The sequence below is a fragment of the Heterodontus francisci genome, chromosome 14 (genome assembly GCF_036365525.1).
Source record: "Heterodontus francisci isolate sHetFra1 chromosome 14, sHetFra1.hap1, whole genome shotgun sequence".
Taxonomy (NCBI): Eukaryota; Metazoa; Chordata; class Chondrichthyes; order Heterodontiformes; family Heterodontidae; genus Heterodontus; species Heterodontus francisci.
In genome coordinates this window covers 79,040,215-79,059,401 of record NC_090384.1, presented here as the reverse complement: position 1 = coordinate 79,059,401, position 19,187 = coordinate 79,040,215, and the positions used below count along the sequence as shown (strand labels likewise).

The 19,187-nt window shown below is 41.2% G+C and overlaps 1 protein-coding gene across 1 annotated transcript in view; it reads right to left on the bottom strand.

Moving 5' to 3' along the window:
• Positions 1–19,187, bottom strand: part of LOC137377123 (very-long-chain 3-oxoacyl-CoA reductase-A-like) — a 223,261-nt gene that overhangs the window by 121,832 nt on the left and 82,242 nt on the right. Inside the window, exons 4-5 of the mRNA XM_068046451.1 lie at positions 10,539–10,649; positions 1,762–1,826 (exon numbers count right to left, since the gene is read on the bottom strand). Of these exons, the coding sequence (XP_067902552.1) occupies positions 1,762–1,826; positions 10,539–10,649 (176 nt within the window). The remainder of the gene's footprint in view (positions 1–1,761; positions 1,827–10,538; positions 10,650–19,187) is intronic.

Below are 19,187 nucleotides of genomic sequence, written 5' to 3'. Positions count from 1 at the left end.
CAGGACAAAATAATTAGTTTTGGATTGCGTTAGTGAAGAAACAGCACAGATATAACAGACCAAATTGCTTCCTTCTGTGTTATAAGGTTCTACGGTTCAAATTTTATGAAGCCATTGTACATTTTGATTGCATAGTGCTTATGGGTGCAGTGCATCAATAGATCTAGGTATTTTTGGTACAACTGTTTGCATTGAGAATGCAGGTGAAAGGATTGAAGGCTTCTTTGTTTTTTTTTGGATTGGAGCAGGGAAGTTAGGGCCTACTTAATAGTGGTCATGGCTTTTCAATCAGCGGGTGAGTCAATGTGCTGGGGGAGGAGGGTAGTTTGTACAGGATGAGTTTCCAAGAAAACACTTCAAAGTGCCCAGTATTTCTCTACTTCCAAGCAGAAGCTGAACATTACTTTTTCCACATATGATTCACCCAACACATGTTCCAGCCAAAATTGCTGCAGGGAAGGCTTCACTTTGCCACAGGAGGAGGCCGCAATTTCTTACCACTAGCAGCAAGAGTTGTGCCAGCTTGATCATAAAAGATAAATGGGCCATTTGATTATGAAATTATCTTTAAGTGGGCTTCATTGTTATTTGTTCATTTAGTATCAAGACTAACACACAGAAGTCCGAAATTATTCCTTGGAAAGAAATGCATAAAAGCACAATACTAGCTGGAACAAAACATGCGTGATACATGTTTAAGACACTAAACCTTGAAAATGCATTTAACTGTTTTCTCATTCAATAAAGGAGGATTGTGGCTGAATTTGCAACAACTCTGCAATTCCCACAAACTCATTGTGAAAGGTTGAGACAGCCATGAAACATACACAAGGCTTATAAATAGAGAACCCATTAATAAGGAACCTAATAATATGCATATTACTTTTTACAACAGAAGGCAGTTCATCTCCCCAAAAACTGAATAGATCAAGTTCTTTAAGCTTGTCCAGGTGTTGAAAAAACACCTCACACCCAGTGGCCTGGACAAGTGGGGTAAAAGCAGCGAAAGCTGTGAGCAGAAACAGGGCTATGCAAAAGGACAAAATACAACAGAGCAATAGGAGAGTGAAATGGGGCTGTGCAGCATATTCCTTGCATTGAGGGAAATAACATGATCACAACTTCTGCAAGTTCACTTGATGGGAAATAAAGCAGCTTAAATTCATATATAAAAGCAAAATACTGCAGATGCTGGAAATCTGAAATAAACACAAGAAATGCTGGAAATACTCAGCAGGTCTGGCAGCATCTGTGGAGATCAGAGTTAACGTTTCAGGTCAGTGACCCTTCATCAGAACTCCCTTAAATTCATATTCAGTCTCATCTCACGAAGTTATTAGTTTTGGAGAAATTGAAAAATACATGCAAAAGATGTGAGCATTTGGTTCAGAATCTGTCCTTACTATTGTACAAGCAAGATATAGGGCAGTGCAAGTCCATTCACAAAAGATATTCAGATTGCTTAAGGGAGTGGCCAGCTCCACTGACTCCAAGATGCTTTTACAGCATACCTGAATCTGTTGCAACCATACATTACCATAACAGGGCAACACAAGATACAAAGCCAAATACTAATTTTGGGAAATTTCGGTTGTGGGTCGGTACAGAAGTAAATTTATATTCCGTCAATTTAGACTGAACTTGAACCTATTCCAAAGATAAAAAGCTAGCTTATAACTCATTGCAGTACCCAGTCCCCCAATTTCCTTCGAGAGCAAGGAAAGGGAGAAAAATCAATAGCTCAAATGTTAGAATACTTACATCATCAAGATCAGGAACATCCAGGAAATACTCTGGGTAGTTGTAAGACATTCCCACATTGTTCACTGAAGAAAATTAAAAAATACATCAGGTTACAGTGAATTGCTTCATCATTGTTCTTTCCCATTAGGCAATACTGGCAATGAACATTCAGTGCCCGTAGTACAAAATAGATATCCCCTCCCTTTCATAGACTACAACTACTGGCAAACAGAAATAGACTTCTCTGCAGTTATGCCATTACTACTCTTCAAAAAGTGGTATGAAGCATTTATAATTGTTCGCTGATGTGCACAGGAATGTGGAATTTCTTTTAGGATGCACAAACTAGTAATCAGTTCATGGCTAAACTGATTACTCCACATTTCCACCTATCCCCAATAACCTTCCACCCCCCTTGCTCATCAAGAATCTATCTACTTCTGCCTTAAAAATATTCAAAGACTCTGCTCCACTGCCTTTTGAGGAAGAGAGTTCCAAAGACTCAGGACACTCAGAAAAAAAATTCTCATCCGTCTTAAATGAGTGACCCCTAGTTCTAGATTCTCCCACAAGGTGAAACATCCTTTCCACATCCACCCTGTCAAGGCCCCTCAGGATCTTATATGTTTTAATTTTGTCACCTCTTACTCTAACTTCCAGCAGATACCAGCCTAGCCTCTCCTATCTTTCCTCAGAAGACAGCCCACCCATTCCAGGTATTAGTCTAGTAAACCTTCTCTGTACTGCCTCCAATGCATTTACATCCTCCTTTCGCTCTTCTAATTCAAGCTTCCTTTGCTCCAATTGTATCTTTGCTAGCAATACCCTGTCTGGGTCTGCTCCTAACACTGCTTCTGCTTCCTCAGATTCAAGGGAAAAATGGTTGACCACTAGCCTTAGCAGTTCAGACTTCCTAGCCTTGCCACGTACAGTGATCCCACACTGCTCAGCCATTTTCCTCAACTCCTCCACAGACAGTGCTTTTAACTTATCCCAAGTTACTTCACCCTGGCTTGCAGAGCTACTTGCTTCAGTTGCAAACATGCTAGTGTTCAATCACACACAACTACAAGAAAACCTGTCTTAATCTTTGCTCTTTTTGATTGGGAAAAATCTAGCTTCCCACTTCCAATTTCACTCGTTTGTCTGTGTAACATTCTGGACGCTAGCACCCAAATTTCTGTTACAACCAGGTGAGAAAGGTGTCTCGGGGGACTGTTACTATCTTCACCTGGTTTTACTGTAACAGGGTTTAATTTTAAACAGTGTTTTGAGCTCCCCCTTTGTGAATCCTTGTTCACAGCTTTCCAATTACAAAGCAAAGAAACTAACATATCAGGTTCTCAGGTTTAAAAGGAGAAAAGTGAAGTTTATTGAAACTTAGACTTTAACTCGAATACGGTCGACACTTACGGATATACGACATACCCACGCTAGCATGCACACGCAATAAACACATACAAATAAGGACAGAAAAAGAGAGGAAAATGTAGTAGAGAGGGTTTGAGGCAATATCAGAAGAGTTTCTTGTTTACTATGCTTCGAGCTCACTTGATTGTAGTTAGTCTTGCTGTTCGTCGGGGCCCAGTGTTGTTCTTAAACCTTGTTCATGTAGGAGACTTTTCTCTGAGGTTCATGTGTTTTCACAAGATTCAGTTCAATGGAAAAGAGATGAAGGCAGGCAGGACTGGAGGGGAGGTTCTGTTCCAACCAGGAGCACACGGTTGGAGTTCAAATTCAGTTTTCTCCAATTTAAAACTCAGTCAAAACCTCCGCAAAGTCAGTCAGTCATGTGACTGAAACTGGTCTGAACACTACTTCTGTGTATTAGGGAAGTAACGACTGGGTCCCCATTGTTCCAACACTATCTGTTACTAATCAAATGTCTTTCCAGTCAGGGGCTTGCAATTTTAAGTTTTCGTGTTCATGTGCCAAAATAATGTACGCCTCAGTCTTGGCAGGTTGGGTGGTGGGGGGGGGGGGGGAAAAAAGAGAGCGGGGTGAGTTTGCCTGACAGCAGAAATGACAAGGTGGGTGTAAGGACTATTATCTGCATGACAAAACAAGATATACTGGGTTCATCCTCAAGGCATGAGGGTTAAACAACCCTCGTGTCAAATAATAGGTTTGCAAAAATAGTTGCAAACCTAAGAACTTGTAGATCACACAAGCCCAGAGGGTCAAATAGCTCTCACAGCTGTCAAGTCCTGGTGATAAACAAAGAAAGCAGCAAGATCCAGGTTCCACACATTGGCGTTACGGAAGACAACAGCAATAATATAATAAAAACAAAATACTGCGGATGCTGGAAATCTGAAAGAACAAGAAATGCTGGAAATACTCAGCAGGTCTGGCAGCATCAGTGGAGAGAGAAGCAGAGTTAACATTTCAGGTCAGTGACCCTTTTTCAGAACTGGCAAATATTAGAAATGTGAAAGGTTATAACCAAGTAAAGCGGGGGTGGGGCAAGAGATAACAAAGGAGGTGTAGATAGGACAAAGTCACAGAATAGATGATGACCAGAAGGTCGTGGAGCAAAGGCAAACAATATGTTAATGGTGTGTTGAAAGACAAAACATTAGTACAGATAGGGCGTTAACGGACTGAAAATTGAACAGCCGCAAGTACAAACATGAAAAAAACCTGAAAAAAAGTGGGTAAGCAAACTGAACAAACTATGAAATAAAATACTACAAACACAAAAATATATACATAAGAAAAAAAAATAAAAATAAAAGGAAAATGGAGGGCCCGTCATGCTACAAAAAGACAACAGCAATGTTGGACCTGCAACTGTGGCCAGCTGGACAAACCGTACTATCTGCTTAGAAAAGTAGCAATGCCTCCGTGATACCTGCTAATCCATACAAGGTGTTGTCAGCAACACCTGTTGGCACAAATATCTCAGTTGGGAATAAATACACAAAATCGGCCAGTCAGAAAAATGGCCCAAAGCTGGAAGGTGCAAGTTGTCTATGCTTAGTTCATCTCAGTTGTGATGGTGGTACAACTGCTCTTTCAGCCTCAGTTGTTGTGAGAGTGTACGCGAGAGACAGCATTCCTGCTTTTGATTGTTATCCAGCAATGCCTGTTGAAAGTGGAGACATTGGACAAGGACTGGATTAGACTCAATGGAACAATCTTAACATTCCTTGCCAAGGCTTACACATGAGCAGCCAGTCACTTGAGAACCATACTTCAGGGTATGGCAACTAACTGGGGAAAAATAAAATCAAAATATAACACTCAGACTTTCAAAAGCTGAAACTGTAGCCAATATTGGCAAAAGAAACTTGGAGATGTCCAGAATGAAGTTGTATGTATCACTAACTAATGCAGAGTCACCAGCTATGCACGATATTCCTAAAGGAATAGCATCCTTCCAATCTCTCAGCATTTCGATAGGGAATTATTCAATTTAGAGCAAGAGTCACCACGGAACAGGAGGCTGCCACTTGGCCCATATAGAGTCCATGCCAGGTCTCTATACAGCAATCGAATCAGTCCCATTCCCCGTTCGATTCCCATAGCCCTGCAAGTTTATTTCCCTCAAGTGCCCATCCGATTTCCTTTTGAAATCATTAATAGTCTCCACTTCCATCACCCTCATAGGTACGAGTTCCAGGTCATTACCACTCGCTGTGTAAAGAAGTTCTTCCTCACATCCCCCCCTGCATCTCTTGAATCTGTGTCCCCTTGTCCTTGCCCACTAGCTAAAGGGAACAGCTTTAATTGTCTACCTTCTCTAAACTGGTCATAATCTTGTTCACCTTTATCAAATCTCCCCTCGATCTCCTTTGCTCCAAGGAGAACAACCCCAACTTCTCCAATCTAACCTTTTAGCTAAAATCCCTCATCCCTGGAACCATTCTGGTAAATCTCCTCTGCATGTCTCAAGGACCCTCATATATCTTTCCTAAAGTGTAGTGACCAGACTGGATGCAACACTCTAGTTGTGGCCTAACCAAAGCTTCATACAGGTTCAGCATAACCTGTCTGCTTTTGTACTCAATACCTCCATTTACGAAACCCAAGATCCCATATATTTCGCCAGCTACTCTCTCAATATGTCCTGCCACCTTCAAGGATCTATGCACATGAACCCCAGGTCCCTCTGTCCCTGCACACTTTAGAACTGTGCCATTAAGTCTAAATTGCCCCTCCCTATCCCTTCTGCCAAAATGCATCACCTCACACTTCCCTATTAAATTCCATCTGCCACTTGTTTGCCCATTCTGCTAGCTTATGCCCTGTTGCAGATGATTTGTAACATTCGCACTGTTTGCCACACTTCCAAGTTTACTATCAGCAAATGTTGAAATTTTACACATGCGCATGCACGCACACACGCAGGTCCTAATACTGAACCTTGAGAAACACCACTGTCTACCATCCTCCAGTCTGAAAAACAACCATTTAACACTGTTTTGTCCTTAAGCCAATTTTTTCTTTTATCCAAGCTGACACTGACCCTCCTATTCCGATTTTGTTAACCAGCCTTTTATGTGGTACTTTGTCAAACACTTCCTTAAAATCTAGGATGACAACATCCATTGCTATCACTTCAACCAGCTTCTGTTACTTCATCAAAAAATTCAATTAGTCAAACCTCTCCAAGTGCCTGTAGATTTTTTTTCCCCGATTATTCCAATTATTGTGTTACAACCGAGGCAGGAGGAGTGCACGGTTTATTCTAGTTTCACTTCACAGGTCATAACATATATTTAAATTCTCCCACTTACCAATACAGTCTACCATATACTCTATTTTTCCCAGAATAAAACATAACCAGGTTTCTTTAATAAACAACAAAATTATCAGATTATAAAACAAGTCTTAACCAGAAATGAAGTAAAGCATAAACACACAGATTGAAATATAAAAGCTCCTTATTTATCTTAGCCACACACACACACACACCAGTTAACCACAAAAATAAAGAGCTTTTTGTTTTAGAGCTCTGTTACAAAGACAAAAAAACACTTAGCCGAATACTTGCTCATTCTTGGAGAAGATAGATATATCGACAGATGGCCTTTGTTTTGGTTTGGCACCCCAAAACATGGCTGTCACTGGGATCTTCCTAGAACAATTCTTTCCAGGCGATGTTGAAGATCAGTTTGGGTAGGCTTTCCAAGAAATGCAGCTACAGAGGCTTCAGATAAGCCTCACAACAGAAATGTGGCAACAGGGGTTTTAGTTCCAACACACTCGATACACAGGGTTTCTTCAAATACAAAAGGAAAGAGGAGACTGACACACTGGACACACAGGGTTTCTGTCAAAGGGAGAGGAAGATTTGCTGGGCCTCCTTGGCAGGCAAAAACCAACTGTGTTCCAAGCAGTTTACACTCCAACTCACTGTCCAAAGTGAAACCAAAACAATGTCACAAGAATCAAGCCTCCTGACCGCTATAAATCTTGACCTGTCACTTCTCAATAAACACCTTCTCCAAGTCAAAACAAGCAGCTCCCTGCTGGTATTTTATCTGAAAAGCAGGTGCCTTCCAGTAAGGGTTTGTTTACAAGCTAAGTCCAGGAAACCTTCTGGTGATCTCTTTAAAAAAAAAACAAAGTTCAACATCTCTTCAAGGTTGCAGATGAATCAATGTCCATAATTCAACTACAAGTTCTTAAAAACATATTTTCCAAAAATATAGAAGCACTCAATTGTTTCAAAACCTTACTCACAACTGACATTAAACTGACTGGTCTGTAGTTATCGGAAGTGCCCTTACACCCTTTCTTGGGCAAGGTTGTCACTTTTCCCACTCTCCAACCCTCTGGCACTTCCCTCATATCTAGGGAAGATTGGAAGATAATTGCAAGCCTTTCCAGTATCTCCATTCCCAATTCCTTTAGCAACCTGGGATGCAAGCCATCTAGACCAAACAACTTTTTTTTTTAAATTCATTCATGGGATGTGGACGTCACTGGCCAGGGCAGCATTTATTACCCATCCCTAATTGCCCTTGAGAAAGTGGTAGTGAGCTGCCTTCTTGAACCGCTGCAGTCCATGTGGGGTAGGTACACCCACAGTGCTGTTAGGAAGGGAGTTCCAGGATTTTGATGCAGTGACAGCGAAGGAACGGTGATATAGTTCCAAGTCAGTATGATGTGCGACTTGGAGGGAACTTGCAGGTGGTGGTGTTCCCATGCATTTGTTGCCCTTGTCCTTCTAGTTGGTAGAGGTCATGGGTTTGGAAGGTGCTGTCTAAGGAGCCTTGGTGCATTGCTGCAGTGCATCTTGTAGATGGTACACACTGCTGCCATTGTGCTTTGGTGGTGGAGGGAGTGAATGTTTGTAGATGGGGTGCCAATCAAGCGGGCTGCTTTGTTCTGGATGGGGTCGAGCTTCTTGAGTGTTGTTGGAGATGCACCCATCCAGGCAAGTAGAGAGTATTCCATCACACTCCTGACTTGTGCCTTGTATATGGTGGACAGGCTTTGGGAAGTCAGGAGGTGAGTTACTCGCCACAGGATTCCTAGCCTCTGATCTGCTCTTGTAGCCACGGTATTTATATGGCTACTCCAGTTCAGTTTTTGGTCAATGGTAGTCCCTAGGATGTTGATAGTAGGGGAGTCAGCGACAGTAATGCCATTGAATGTCAAGGAGATATGGTTAGATTCTCTCTTCTTGGAGATGGTCATTGCCTGGCACTTGTGTGACGCAAATGATACTTCCCACTTATCAGCCCAAGCCTGTATATTGTCCAAATCTGGCTGCATTTCTACAGACTGCTTCAGTATTTGAGGAGTTGCGAATGGTGCTGAACATTGTGCAATCAGCAGCGAACAGCCCCACTTCTGACCTTATGATTGAAGGAAGGTCATTGATGAAGCAGATGAAGATGGTTGGGCCTAGGACACTACCCTGAGGAACTCCTGCAGTGATGTCCTGGAGCTCAGATGATTGACCTGCAACAACCACAACCATCTTACTTTGCGCAAGGTATGACTCCAACCAGCGGAGGGCTCCCCCCGATCCCAGTGACCTCAGTTTTGCTAGGGCCCCTTGATGCCATACTCGGTCAAATGCTGCCGTGATGTCAAGGGCAGTCATTCTCACCTCACCTATCATTCTAAGCATAGTCAGCCTTTCCAGTACATCCTGCCTACTAATTTCCCCAATCATTAACTCTACCACCTTCACTTCTACCAATATTTTGTCAGCATCCTCTTCCTTAGTAAACACCAATACAAAGTATTCATTAAGTATTCTAGCCTTGCCATGCGCCTCTAAGCATACATCACCCTCTTTATCCCTGATAGGCTCACTCCACCCCTTACTACCCACGTATTATTTGCATGCCGGTAGAATATTTTTGGGTTCCCATTTATGTTAACTGCCATTCTATTCGCCATCGCCAGTCTTATTTTCCTCTTCACTTCCCCTCTCAACTTATTTTATTCGGCCTGGTTCTCGCTTGAAATTTACCTGGCATGCATCATACACCTTTTTTTTGTTTCAACATATTCTCCATCTCCCTCGTCACCCAATGAGCCCTGGCTTTGGTTCCCCTACCTTTCACCCTTGTTGGAATGTGCCTAGCCTGCACCTGAAATATCTCCTTAAATATTACCCATTGTTCCATTACTGTTTTTCCTGTCAGTCTTGGGCTCCATTTTACCCTAGCTAGATCCTTTCTCATCCCATTTAAGTTAGCCCTCTTCCAATTTAGAACTGCTACTTTAGATTGTTCCTTGCTCTTCTCCATTATTATCATAAACCTTATGTTACCATGATCACTCTTACCCGACAGACACTTGGTCCACCTCATTCTCCAGCACCAGATCCAGCAATGCCTCCTTCCTAGTTCCATCGAGAACATACTGGTCAATAACGTTCTCCTGAACGCACTTCAGAAATTCCTCCCCCTTCTTTCTTTTTAATCCAACATTAACCCAATCCATATTGGGTAATTAAAGTCACCCACTAGCACCACTCTAGTTCTGGCACATCTGAGATTTCCCTGCAGATTTGCTCCTCTATCTCTCTCCCATTATTTGGAGGCCTTTAGAACACCCCTAGTAGCATGATAACACATTTTTTGCTTCTCAACTCTAACCAAACGGATGCCGTCATTGCCCCCTCAAGGACATCCTCCCTTATTATTACTGCCACCCCACCTCCCCTTTTTCCTTCCTTTTCTGTATGTGATGAACAGCATCCCTCCACCCAGATCACGTAAAGTGTCAAAAGTAAGGATATATAGAAACTTACCAAGAACTAGAATTCAAAAGGTCTTTCTGTGCATGAAATCACTATCCTTCCACCCAGGAAAGCCCTTCAGTGAATAAAACTGCTGCATCAAATCCTTTACCCACAGAACTTGCTTCCCATAATTGGTAAATGATCACTGGGAAGGTCAACTTCATACAGTGCAAATTTTAAAAGTAGTTGCCATTCAACTGTAGGTAGAGAATGAGTTAACTGAACGGAAATGCTCAAGGTTGGACTCAGCAAGCATTCTGATTAGCTGGGAACTAAATGAGAGCAAAATTTTCCAAAGCAAAAAAGGCAAAAAAAAAAAAAATCACTGATTTTTAGTGAATAAAACAATAAACTTTTTCTCTGTAGGCTTGCTGTCTGACAAGGGAAATAAGTGGAGGAAATTCACAAGCAGAGCGTAACAACCAATGTTAACTCCCTCCCTCTCATGGGATTAAAGCAGTAGCCTATTTTCAAGAAATAAAACATTTGTCTTTAAATAACCCAGGTTGAGGCTTTGAGCATTATAACATAAAATGAGAGGGATTCAGTAATTTCAATGGCTTTATCCTACAATACATACCTAGGACACCTATCTCTAGTCTAGCCAGACCAGCTTCAATAACCTTGTAGATCTCAACTCCTTCTCCAAAATCCACAGCGATAGTTTTTGTTTCAACTTTGAATTGCTCACCTAGAAGACAAGAACATATTTATTACAAACTACTCAATGGCTGCAGAATTACTTCACTTTGAAGCAACAGATGTTGCACAAGTTTAGTTTACACTTCAGTTCTTCAGAAAATGTTGACTAAATAATTTCTCAAAGTAGGCAGTTTCAAACGTTTACCTGCTATACAGCACTTTAAATGCAATACGTTTCCAACCATTGATTTTCAAAATTCTAATTAAAAACAAATTGGCACAGGTAGATGCCTGATAATTGTAATTATTAGCACCAAGAATGGGCGCGAACTAAAGGAAGAAAATTCAAAATTAACGAATTGGTGCCATTGGCAAATTTCCCATGGTTATAATCACAAAGGGTAGTCAGTCCTGAAACAATAGCTGCTGTGTTATTCAGGCCCGAGTAGTTTTAAACAAGCTTGAATATACATTGACCAATAACAGTATTGTTCTTAGATAACAGTTCTGCAGTATCACATTAAATGACAAGCAATTAGTACAACCAGTTTCCTCCATAAAGTCCAAGCTAATCAGCCCTTTGCAGGCTACTGTTAAGGCAAAAGGACATCTAACTGCTCATGACAGCACTAATTTATGGAGGGAACAGGTTCGACCTTTACACTATTCTGCTACTTTAGGCTGCACATATAGAACAGCATCCAAGCTGACTTGACATTGAGGCACTTAAGCGATGTCTTAATCTCTCTGATCAACTCAGTCATACAAACTTCATTGTATTCAGAAATGTGTAGGCCAGTCTTCATCTACTTATGGACTTGCAGGCCTCCATAGTTCTGACTGCCTTAACGATACTTCAATGCTATCAGTTGTTCCAGTATGGTGTTCCCTTAGCAATTGCACCCCTTATTCTCTGCCTGATTTAGCTTTTGGTGAGACCAAAAAGCTCCCTCTACCACAGGTTCTTCCCCCACAGAGTTCCCCACCTTCTCCACATTTGCTCTGACTAAATTGCTGGAGCAAAGCAGATTGGGATACTTTAAAATATAACAGAGGCTCCATGTAATGAAAAAATGGAAATTTATTTGTTGATAAGCCACTTATACAGTGTAAGGAGTGGGGAACAATTGGACAGGTCACAAAGCTGCAATGAGCAAGCTCTTCAGAGGCTCTTGTCCATATGATTTCCCATTCCCCAGATGGTTAAAAAAAAGACTAAATACCTTCCCAAAGCACTGTGGTTAAGAATTTATTTGAAATCAAAACTACCTGGAGCAGGAAACACTGCACTTGCTTACAAATTTGTTCAACCATAATTATTTTGACCGTTCTATACTGCAGGGTAAAAGTAACGAGAGCCCATCAGGCGAGGCAGAAAATAAGTGTACATTAGAGGCCTGCTCAGGTCGGGAAAAAGGAACCCGACCGAACCACAGCGGACCAGTTCAGGAAAGTTTTTAAATTTCAATACTTACCAGCAGAGCACTTAGCTTGTGCGTCCGGCTCAACCCGACCCCGAAAGCCAGACCCTGAAGACTGGCCCAACCCGCCCCGAACCAGACATGTTGTCAGGTCCCGTTGGGTTCAGGTCGGGTAGCAGGTCTCTCGTGTACATATACTTTTGCTCCACTAATACTGACTTCATATCAAATAAAAACAAACAGAAAATGCTGGAAATACTCAGGCCAGGTAACATCTGTGGAGCAAGGAAGTTAATATTTCAAGTCAATGACAACAACTTATATTTATATAGCGCCTTTAATGTAATAAAATGTCCCAAGGCACTTTACAGGAGCATTAGAAAGTAAACTGACACCGAGCCACAAAATGAGATATTTGGTCAGATGACCACATCTGGAGTACTGTGTACAGGTTTGGTTTCCCTACTTAAGAAAGGATATAACTGCAGTAGCAGTTCAGAGAAGGTTCACTCAACTGATTCCTGGGAAGAAAGGGTTAGCTTGTGAGGAAAGGTTGAGCCTATACCCATTGGAGTTTAGAAGAATAAGAGGTGATCTTAAGATCAAAGACTGAGGGGGCTTGACAGGGTAAATGCTGAGAGGATGTTTCCACATGTGGGGGAGTCTAGAACTCGAGGACACAGTTTAACAATTAGGGATCTCCCATTCAAGACGGAGATGAGAAATTTTCTCCAAGGGTCATTAGTTTATGGAATTCTCTTCCCCACAGTGCAGTCTGGATCAATGAATATATTCAGGGCCGAGTTGCTATAGATTTTTGATCTACAAAGGAGTCAAGGGATATGGGGACAGTTAAGAAAATGAAGTTGAGGCCACATCAGTTCAGCCATGATCTTACCAAATGGCAGAGCAGGCTCAAGGAGCTGTAAGGCCTCTGCCTGCTCCTAATTCTTGTGTTTTTGTGTATGACCAAAAGCTTGGTCAAAGAACTAGATTTTAAGGACCATCTTAAAAAAGGAGGAAAGCAAGGCAGGGAGGTGTAGGGCGAGTGTTCCAGAGCAGTCACCAATGGTGCAGCAATTAAAATCAAGGATGCACAAGAGGCCTGAATTAGAGGGGTGCAAATTTTTGGAGGGTTGTGGGGCTGGAGGAGATTACAGAGATAGGGAGGGGCTCAGAGGAATCTGAAAATAAGGATGATCATTTTAAAATCAAGACATTGCTTGACCGGGAGCCAATTTAGGTCAGAAAGCAGTGGGGTGAAAAGAAAACAGGATTTGGTTAGAGTTAAAACAAGGGCAGCAGAGCTTTGGATGACCTCAAGTTTACGAAGAGTAGAATGCGGGAGAGCAGCCAGAAGTGCATTGGAATAGTCAAGTCTAAATGTAATGAAGGCAATAAATGAGGGTTTCAACAGATGAACTGAGACAGGGTGAAGTCGGGCCATGTTACAGAGGTGGAAATAGGCTGTCTTAGTGATGGCATGAAAATATGAGGTTGGAAGCTCATCTCGGAGTCAAATGCGACCCCAAGGTTGCAAACAGAATGGCTTAATCTCAGACTATTGCCAGGGAGAGGAATGGAGTCGGCAGCTAGGCAACAGAGCTTGGAGCAGGGACCAAAACCAATGGCTTCAGTCTTCCCAATATTTAACTGGGGGTAATTTCTCCTCATCCAGTACTGGAAGTCAGATAGGCAGTCTGATAATTTAGCAACAGTGAAGGAGTCAAGAAAAGTGGTTGTGAAGTACAGCTGAAGTCGTCAGCATACACATGAAAACTAAATTCATGCTTTTGGATGACATCGCTGAGGGGCAGCACGTAGATGAGAAATAGGAGAAAACCAAGGATAGATCCTTGGGGTGGGGGGGCACCAGAAGTAATGGTGCAAGAGCAAGAAGCCACTGCAAGTGATTACATAAGAACAGAAGAAATAGGAGTAAGCCATTTGGCTCGAGTCTGCTCCACCATTCAATAAAATAATGACCGATCTGATTATGGCTTTAACTTCACTTTCCTGCCTGCCTCCCCCCATAATCCTCGATTCCTTTGTCAATCAAAAATCTGTCTAACTCAGCCTTGAATATATTCACTGAATCAGCCTCCACAACTTGAAGAATGCTAACGACCCTGAGAGAAGAAATTCCTCATTTCCACCTTAAATGGGAGACCCCTTAATTTGAAACTGTGCCCCTTAGTTCTAGGTTCCCCCACAAGGGGAAACATAATCTCAGCAACTACCCTGTCAAACCCCCTCAGAATCTTATGTTTCAATAAGATCACCCCTCAATCTTCTAAACTCCAATGAGTACAGGCCCAACCTGTTCAACCTTTCTTTAGAAGACAAACCCTTCATCCCAGGAAGGGCTATGATTAAATAGATAAGCATAGAACCAGGTGAGAGCAGTCCTACCCAGCTGGGCCTTTCATTAGAACATATTTCAATGATTGCTAACTATTTTCAACAATTGCATTTAAAAAGAACTGTTGGCAGGTATATGTGCATTTCAAGACTGAAAATATGCTTGTGGTTCCATCAGCAGCTATGCTTCCATTGAGAAAATAGAATCTCATCAGTTCTGGTGTAGTATAAACATTCCAGTGTGTGACAGACTACACCAAAATCCTACTGTATCTGCAAACAAGTGATGCAAATAATAGCTTCTGTTCACAATTAAAAGCAAAACTTGCTTCTGAATATTAACAAAGATGAGTTTTTGCATTTCATAAGGCTTGTCGGATAAGCTGGTCATACACAAACTACTGTATACCATTCATCCAACAGCCACTGCCTAATACCCAAAACCACTGCAGACGCTGGAAGGCAATGTTCAAACACTCGATGCAAGTCCTAAATTGATGTGATGCCAGTTTAATGAAGTGCATTTTAGAAGATGAAGTCCCGAAAACATACCTATATGCAACAGATTATGAAAAAGTGACATAGCATACTATACTTACAAAATGCTCAGACATGGATAAAAAAATGTTGTATACATACAGCAATATATACATACACATATATATAGTTGCTGCACTGACATTAATAGCAAGCTAAAAACAGTTACATAGTTTTCACTTCACTAGACTGTCCATCTACCATTGCTTGCTATTCTGCATGTCATCTCTTCAACAGTTAAAAGTATTTCCAATGGAACATTACCTGGTTTCAACCAGACTATAATTATATAGGATTTAAGAACAGTCAACCCCCATTTGTCAGCTGCAAAGACAATGGGACTGACAGCTATTGATAAATATTAAGCCAACTGCAATAAAGAATGGGTGAAATGCCACTTAAAAAGAATCAAATCACTGGAAGCAGCTTGATCATTCACAAATCTTGCCTGTATTTTGAGTAATAAATAGAAAGACATTTCCTGCTTTTATCAGCTTCAGTTCCATTCATTTATAAACATTCCCTATCCTGCTTTTCTCCATTCATGGAGAATGTGAATCCAGTTCAGTGGATAATGTTCTAGAACCTAGATTAATGCCAGCAGCAGTCCCATAAATTATGAACATGTAAACTACATGAAATGTGGTAACTACAATAGCATTTCTTTAGCACACAAAACTGAAGTAGTTTATTATTTTCAGAAAGAATGGCAGGAGAAAAGGAAGAGAAGTCTAATTGTACTATCAAACGTATTACATAAGAAAGAGGAGTAGGCCATACGGCCCCTCGAGCCTGTTCCGCCTTTCAATGAGATCATGGAGTCTAGGTAGATAATCAACCAATTCCAATCCTCAAAACCCTTGATTCCCTTAGTGTCCAAAAATCTAATCAGAGATTTGAAGATACTCAAATGACTGACTATCCACAGTCCTCTGGGGTAGAGAATTCCAAAGATTCAGAACGCTAAAGCATTCATATATATTTAATCTCCACCATGAGATTAAAAACCATGTTAATATTCGACTTTCTCAAACATTACAAAAAGTACTTCAATATCACATACATTCTACATCACTCAATTAAAATAAAGATTTTGCTTAGCGTAGACACTTCCATTGGGGAGTGTATATACTTGGAACGCAGTTATGAATAGGCCAAGACAAGTTATTTTAGCATGTTAAAAATCATTCTGCAAGTCGAGAACATAATGCTCACTCACATATCTCATGGAAATAGTTTTCAAAATGATACCAACAGTTGCCTCAAAGTGGCCACCACTGCAAGTAGGGATGTAGCATGTGGCCCAAGAGAGAAAATGCTTCTACAAACTTATGAAGCTACTTCAGTTGTATTAAACAAATTGTAACGAGTCTTTGGGAAACTCTCAAGGACAACTCCATACAGCACAGGTAACATCACAATTAAGTTCAGCAGCTAACACGTTATGCTAGTCAAGCTTATTCAGTTCAAGATGGCCAAAAGATCCATTGCGCTTAATTTTAATAAGAAAAGCAACTGCAACTTAAGTGAAAAGTTGGTTGATTGTATCCTTCACAATACAAAGTGAACATTGGAAGTTTGCTACAGCCTATAGATGCAAAACAGGTCATTAGTTCACAACTCAAGTGTAGCTTTGAGGTTTTGCAGAAAAAGCTATATCCTAACTACTTAAAAATCTTGCATTATGTTGCGATACAGAAAAACTGTTCTGAATAAAGTAGGCTGTCAGTATTAAGGTTTAAGTTGCATGCGAAGCACTCATTTAAGCAAAATAATTAGTCTTCGGAGTTCAAACGAACAGGAAATCAAGATGATGCGATATAATTTATTCAAGCAACAAATAAAAAGATTCAGCTTAAAATGGAACAAAACATGTGAAATCTATATTTCTAGTTCAGCTTTGAAAAGCCCTAGATATTTGTTGCATTCAGGTTATATGCTCTATGCAGTTTTGAAATAAAAAATGGAAATTTCAAAATGTAGGAGAAATGAATTTTGGAATGAATGAAAGCTTGATCACTAGAGGGAACAGGGTTAAAAGATTGATTAGCTTTTTTTTTTAATAAAAAGCACCAAAATTATCGACATAAAAGTAGCAACATATTTTATCAACATAATTAGCCGGACAAGATTAAAAAAGCTTATTTACAGTAGCTAAACTTTCAATGGCAGACAGGACAGTTTTTCTCAAGTAAAAATCCAATTAGAAAACTGCACTACGTGCAAAGAATACCAATAGTGCTTAATCACGTCATTGTTTAAATATAGCTGTAACCAAAAGGTTCAAAAAAGTCCTTCATTCAGATAGTTACAGGTTCTAACAATGCCACTGATTCTACCCATGCACTATATATTTAACTGCTTCAATGACCTTCCCTCCATCATAATGTCAAAGGGGGGGGAAAAAAATGATCGCACAATGCTGCATGCAGCAAGACCTGGACAACATTCAAGCTTGGTCTGATAAGCAGCAAGCTACATTCGTGCCGCACAAGTACCAGGCAATGACCATCTTAAAACAAGAGAATCCAACCTTCTTCCCTTGACATTCAATGGCATTACCATCGCTGAATGCCCCACTATCAACATCCTCGGGGTTACCATTCACCAGAAACTGAACTGGAGTAGCCATATAAATATTGTGGCTACAAGAACAGATCAGAGGCTGGGAATTCTGTGGCGAGTAACAAACCTCCTGACTCTCCAATGGCCTGCCCGCCATCTACAAGGCCCAAGTCAGGAGTGTGATGGGAATACTTGGAGTTGCCTGGATGGGTGCAGCCCATACACTCAAAAAAGCTCACCATCCAGGACAAAGCAGCCCCACTTGACTGGTACCCCATCCACCACCTCAAACATTTACTCCCTCCACCACTGACGCACAGGGGCAGCAGTGTGTACCATTTACAAGATACACTGCAGCAACTCACCAAGGGCTCCTTCAACAGCACCTTCTAAACCCACGACCTCGACCAACTAGAAAGACAAGGGCAGCAATTGCATGGGAACACCACCCCAACTGCTAGTTCTCCTCCAAGCCACACACCACCCTGGACTTGGAACTATATCGCCGTTCCTTCACTGTCGCTGGGTGAAAACCTTGGAACTCCCTTCCTAACAGCACTGTGGGTGTACCTACACCACATGGACTGCAGAGGTTCAAGGCAGTGGCTCATCACCACCTTCTCACGGGCAATTAGGATTGGGCAATAAATGCTGACCTAGCCAGTGATTACAACATCCCGTGAAAAGAATTTAAAAAATGTAAAAAGTTATCCAAATATTCGCCCCATTCCCCTCTTGAAGGCATCAATTCATTATGGCTTCAGGATTACTCAAGAAAATTTTTTCATATATGGGGTCAGACTGGTGGGCCTCTGTCTTGGATGGTGTTGAGCTTCAATAGCATTGTTCGAACTACACTCATTCAAGCAGGTGGAGACTACTCCATCCCACTCCCTAACTTGTGCTTTGTAGATTGGGTCGACAAACTTTGGGGAGTCTGAAGGTGGGTTACTCACCACAGAATTCACAGCCTTTGATCTGCTCTTGCAGCCAAAGTAGCTATATGACTAGTTGTTACAACCAGGTGAGAAAGAGTTATAGGGTTTCCCCTTTCAGCCTTCACCTGGTCTTACTGTAACAGAGGTTTTATTTTATTTTATTTTTTTTTAAACAGTGTTTTTTAGCTCCCCCTTGGTGAATCCTTGTTCAACACTTTTCCAATTAGAAGACAAAGAAACCAGCACAAACAGGTTTTTCTCAGGTTTAAAGAGGAGTTGAAATTTATTAAACTTAAACTTGTCATTCGGTTAACACCTACAGATACACGACGAGCCCACGCTAGCATGCATATGCGATACACATGCAAATTAAGACAGAAAAAAAAGAAGAAAGTGGAAAGGTTTGAGGCAATATCTGAAGAATTTTTGTTATGGTTCAAGCTCACTGTAGAGGTCCATGATTGTAGGTAGATCTTGCTTTTCATTAGGCCCAGTTACTATTCTTAAACCTTGTTCGCTTAAGGAGACTTTTTCTCTCTTGGGGTTCATGTGTCTGCAGTGGATTCAGAGGCTTGAGAGAAAGAGATCGCCTCAGTCCAGGAGCAAACAGCTTTCTGCCCAAACGGTTTGTACAAATTCAAAAAACTCAGGTTGCCCCAGGTTTGGTCATGTGACCATGGTTTGACCATGTCCGTTTGTGTATTAAGCCATCTTAGCTGTCAACCTAGAATGCATGCTCCCCCACCTTCAATGTCTGGTGATCAA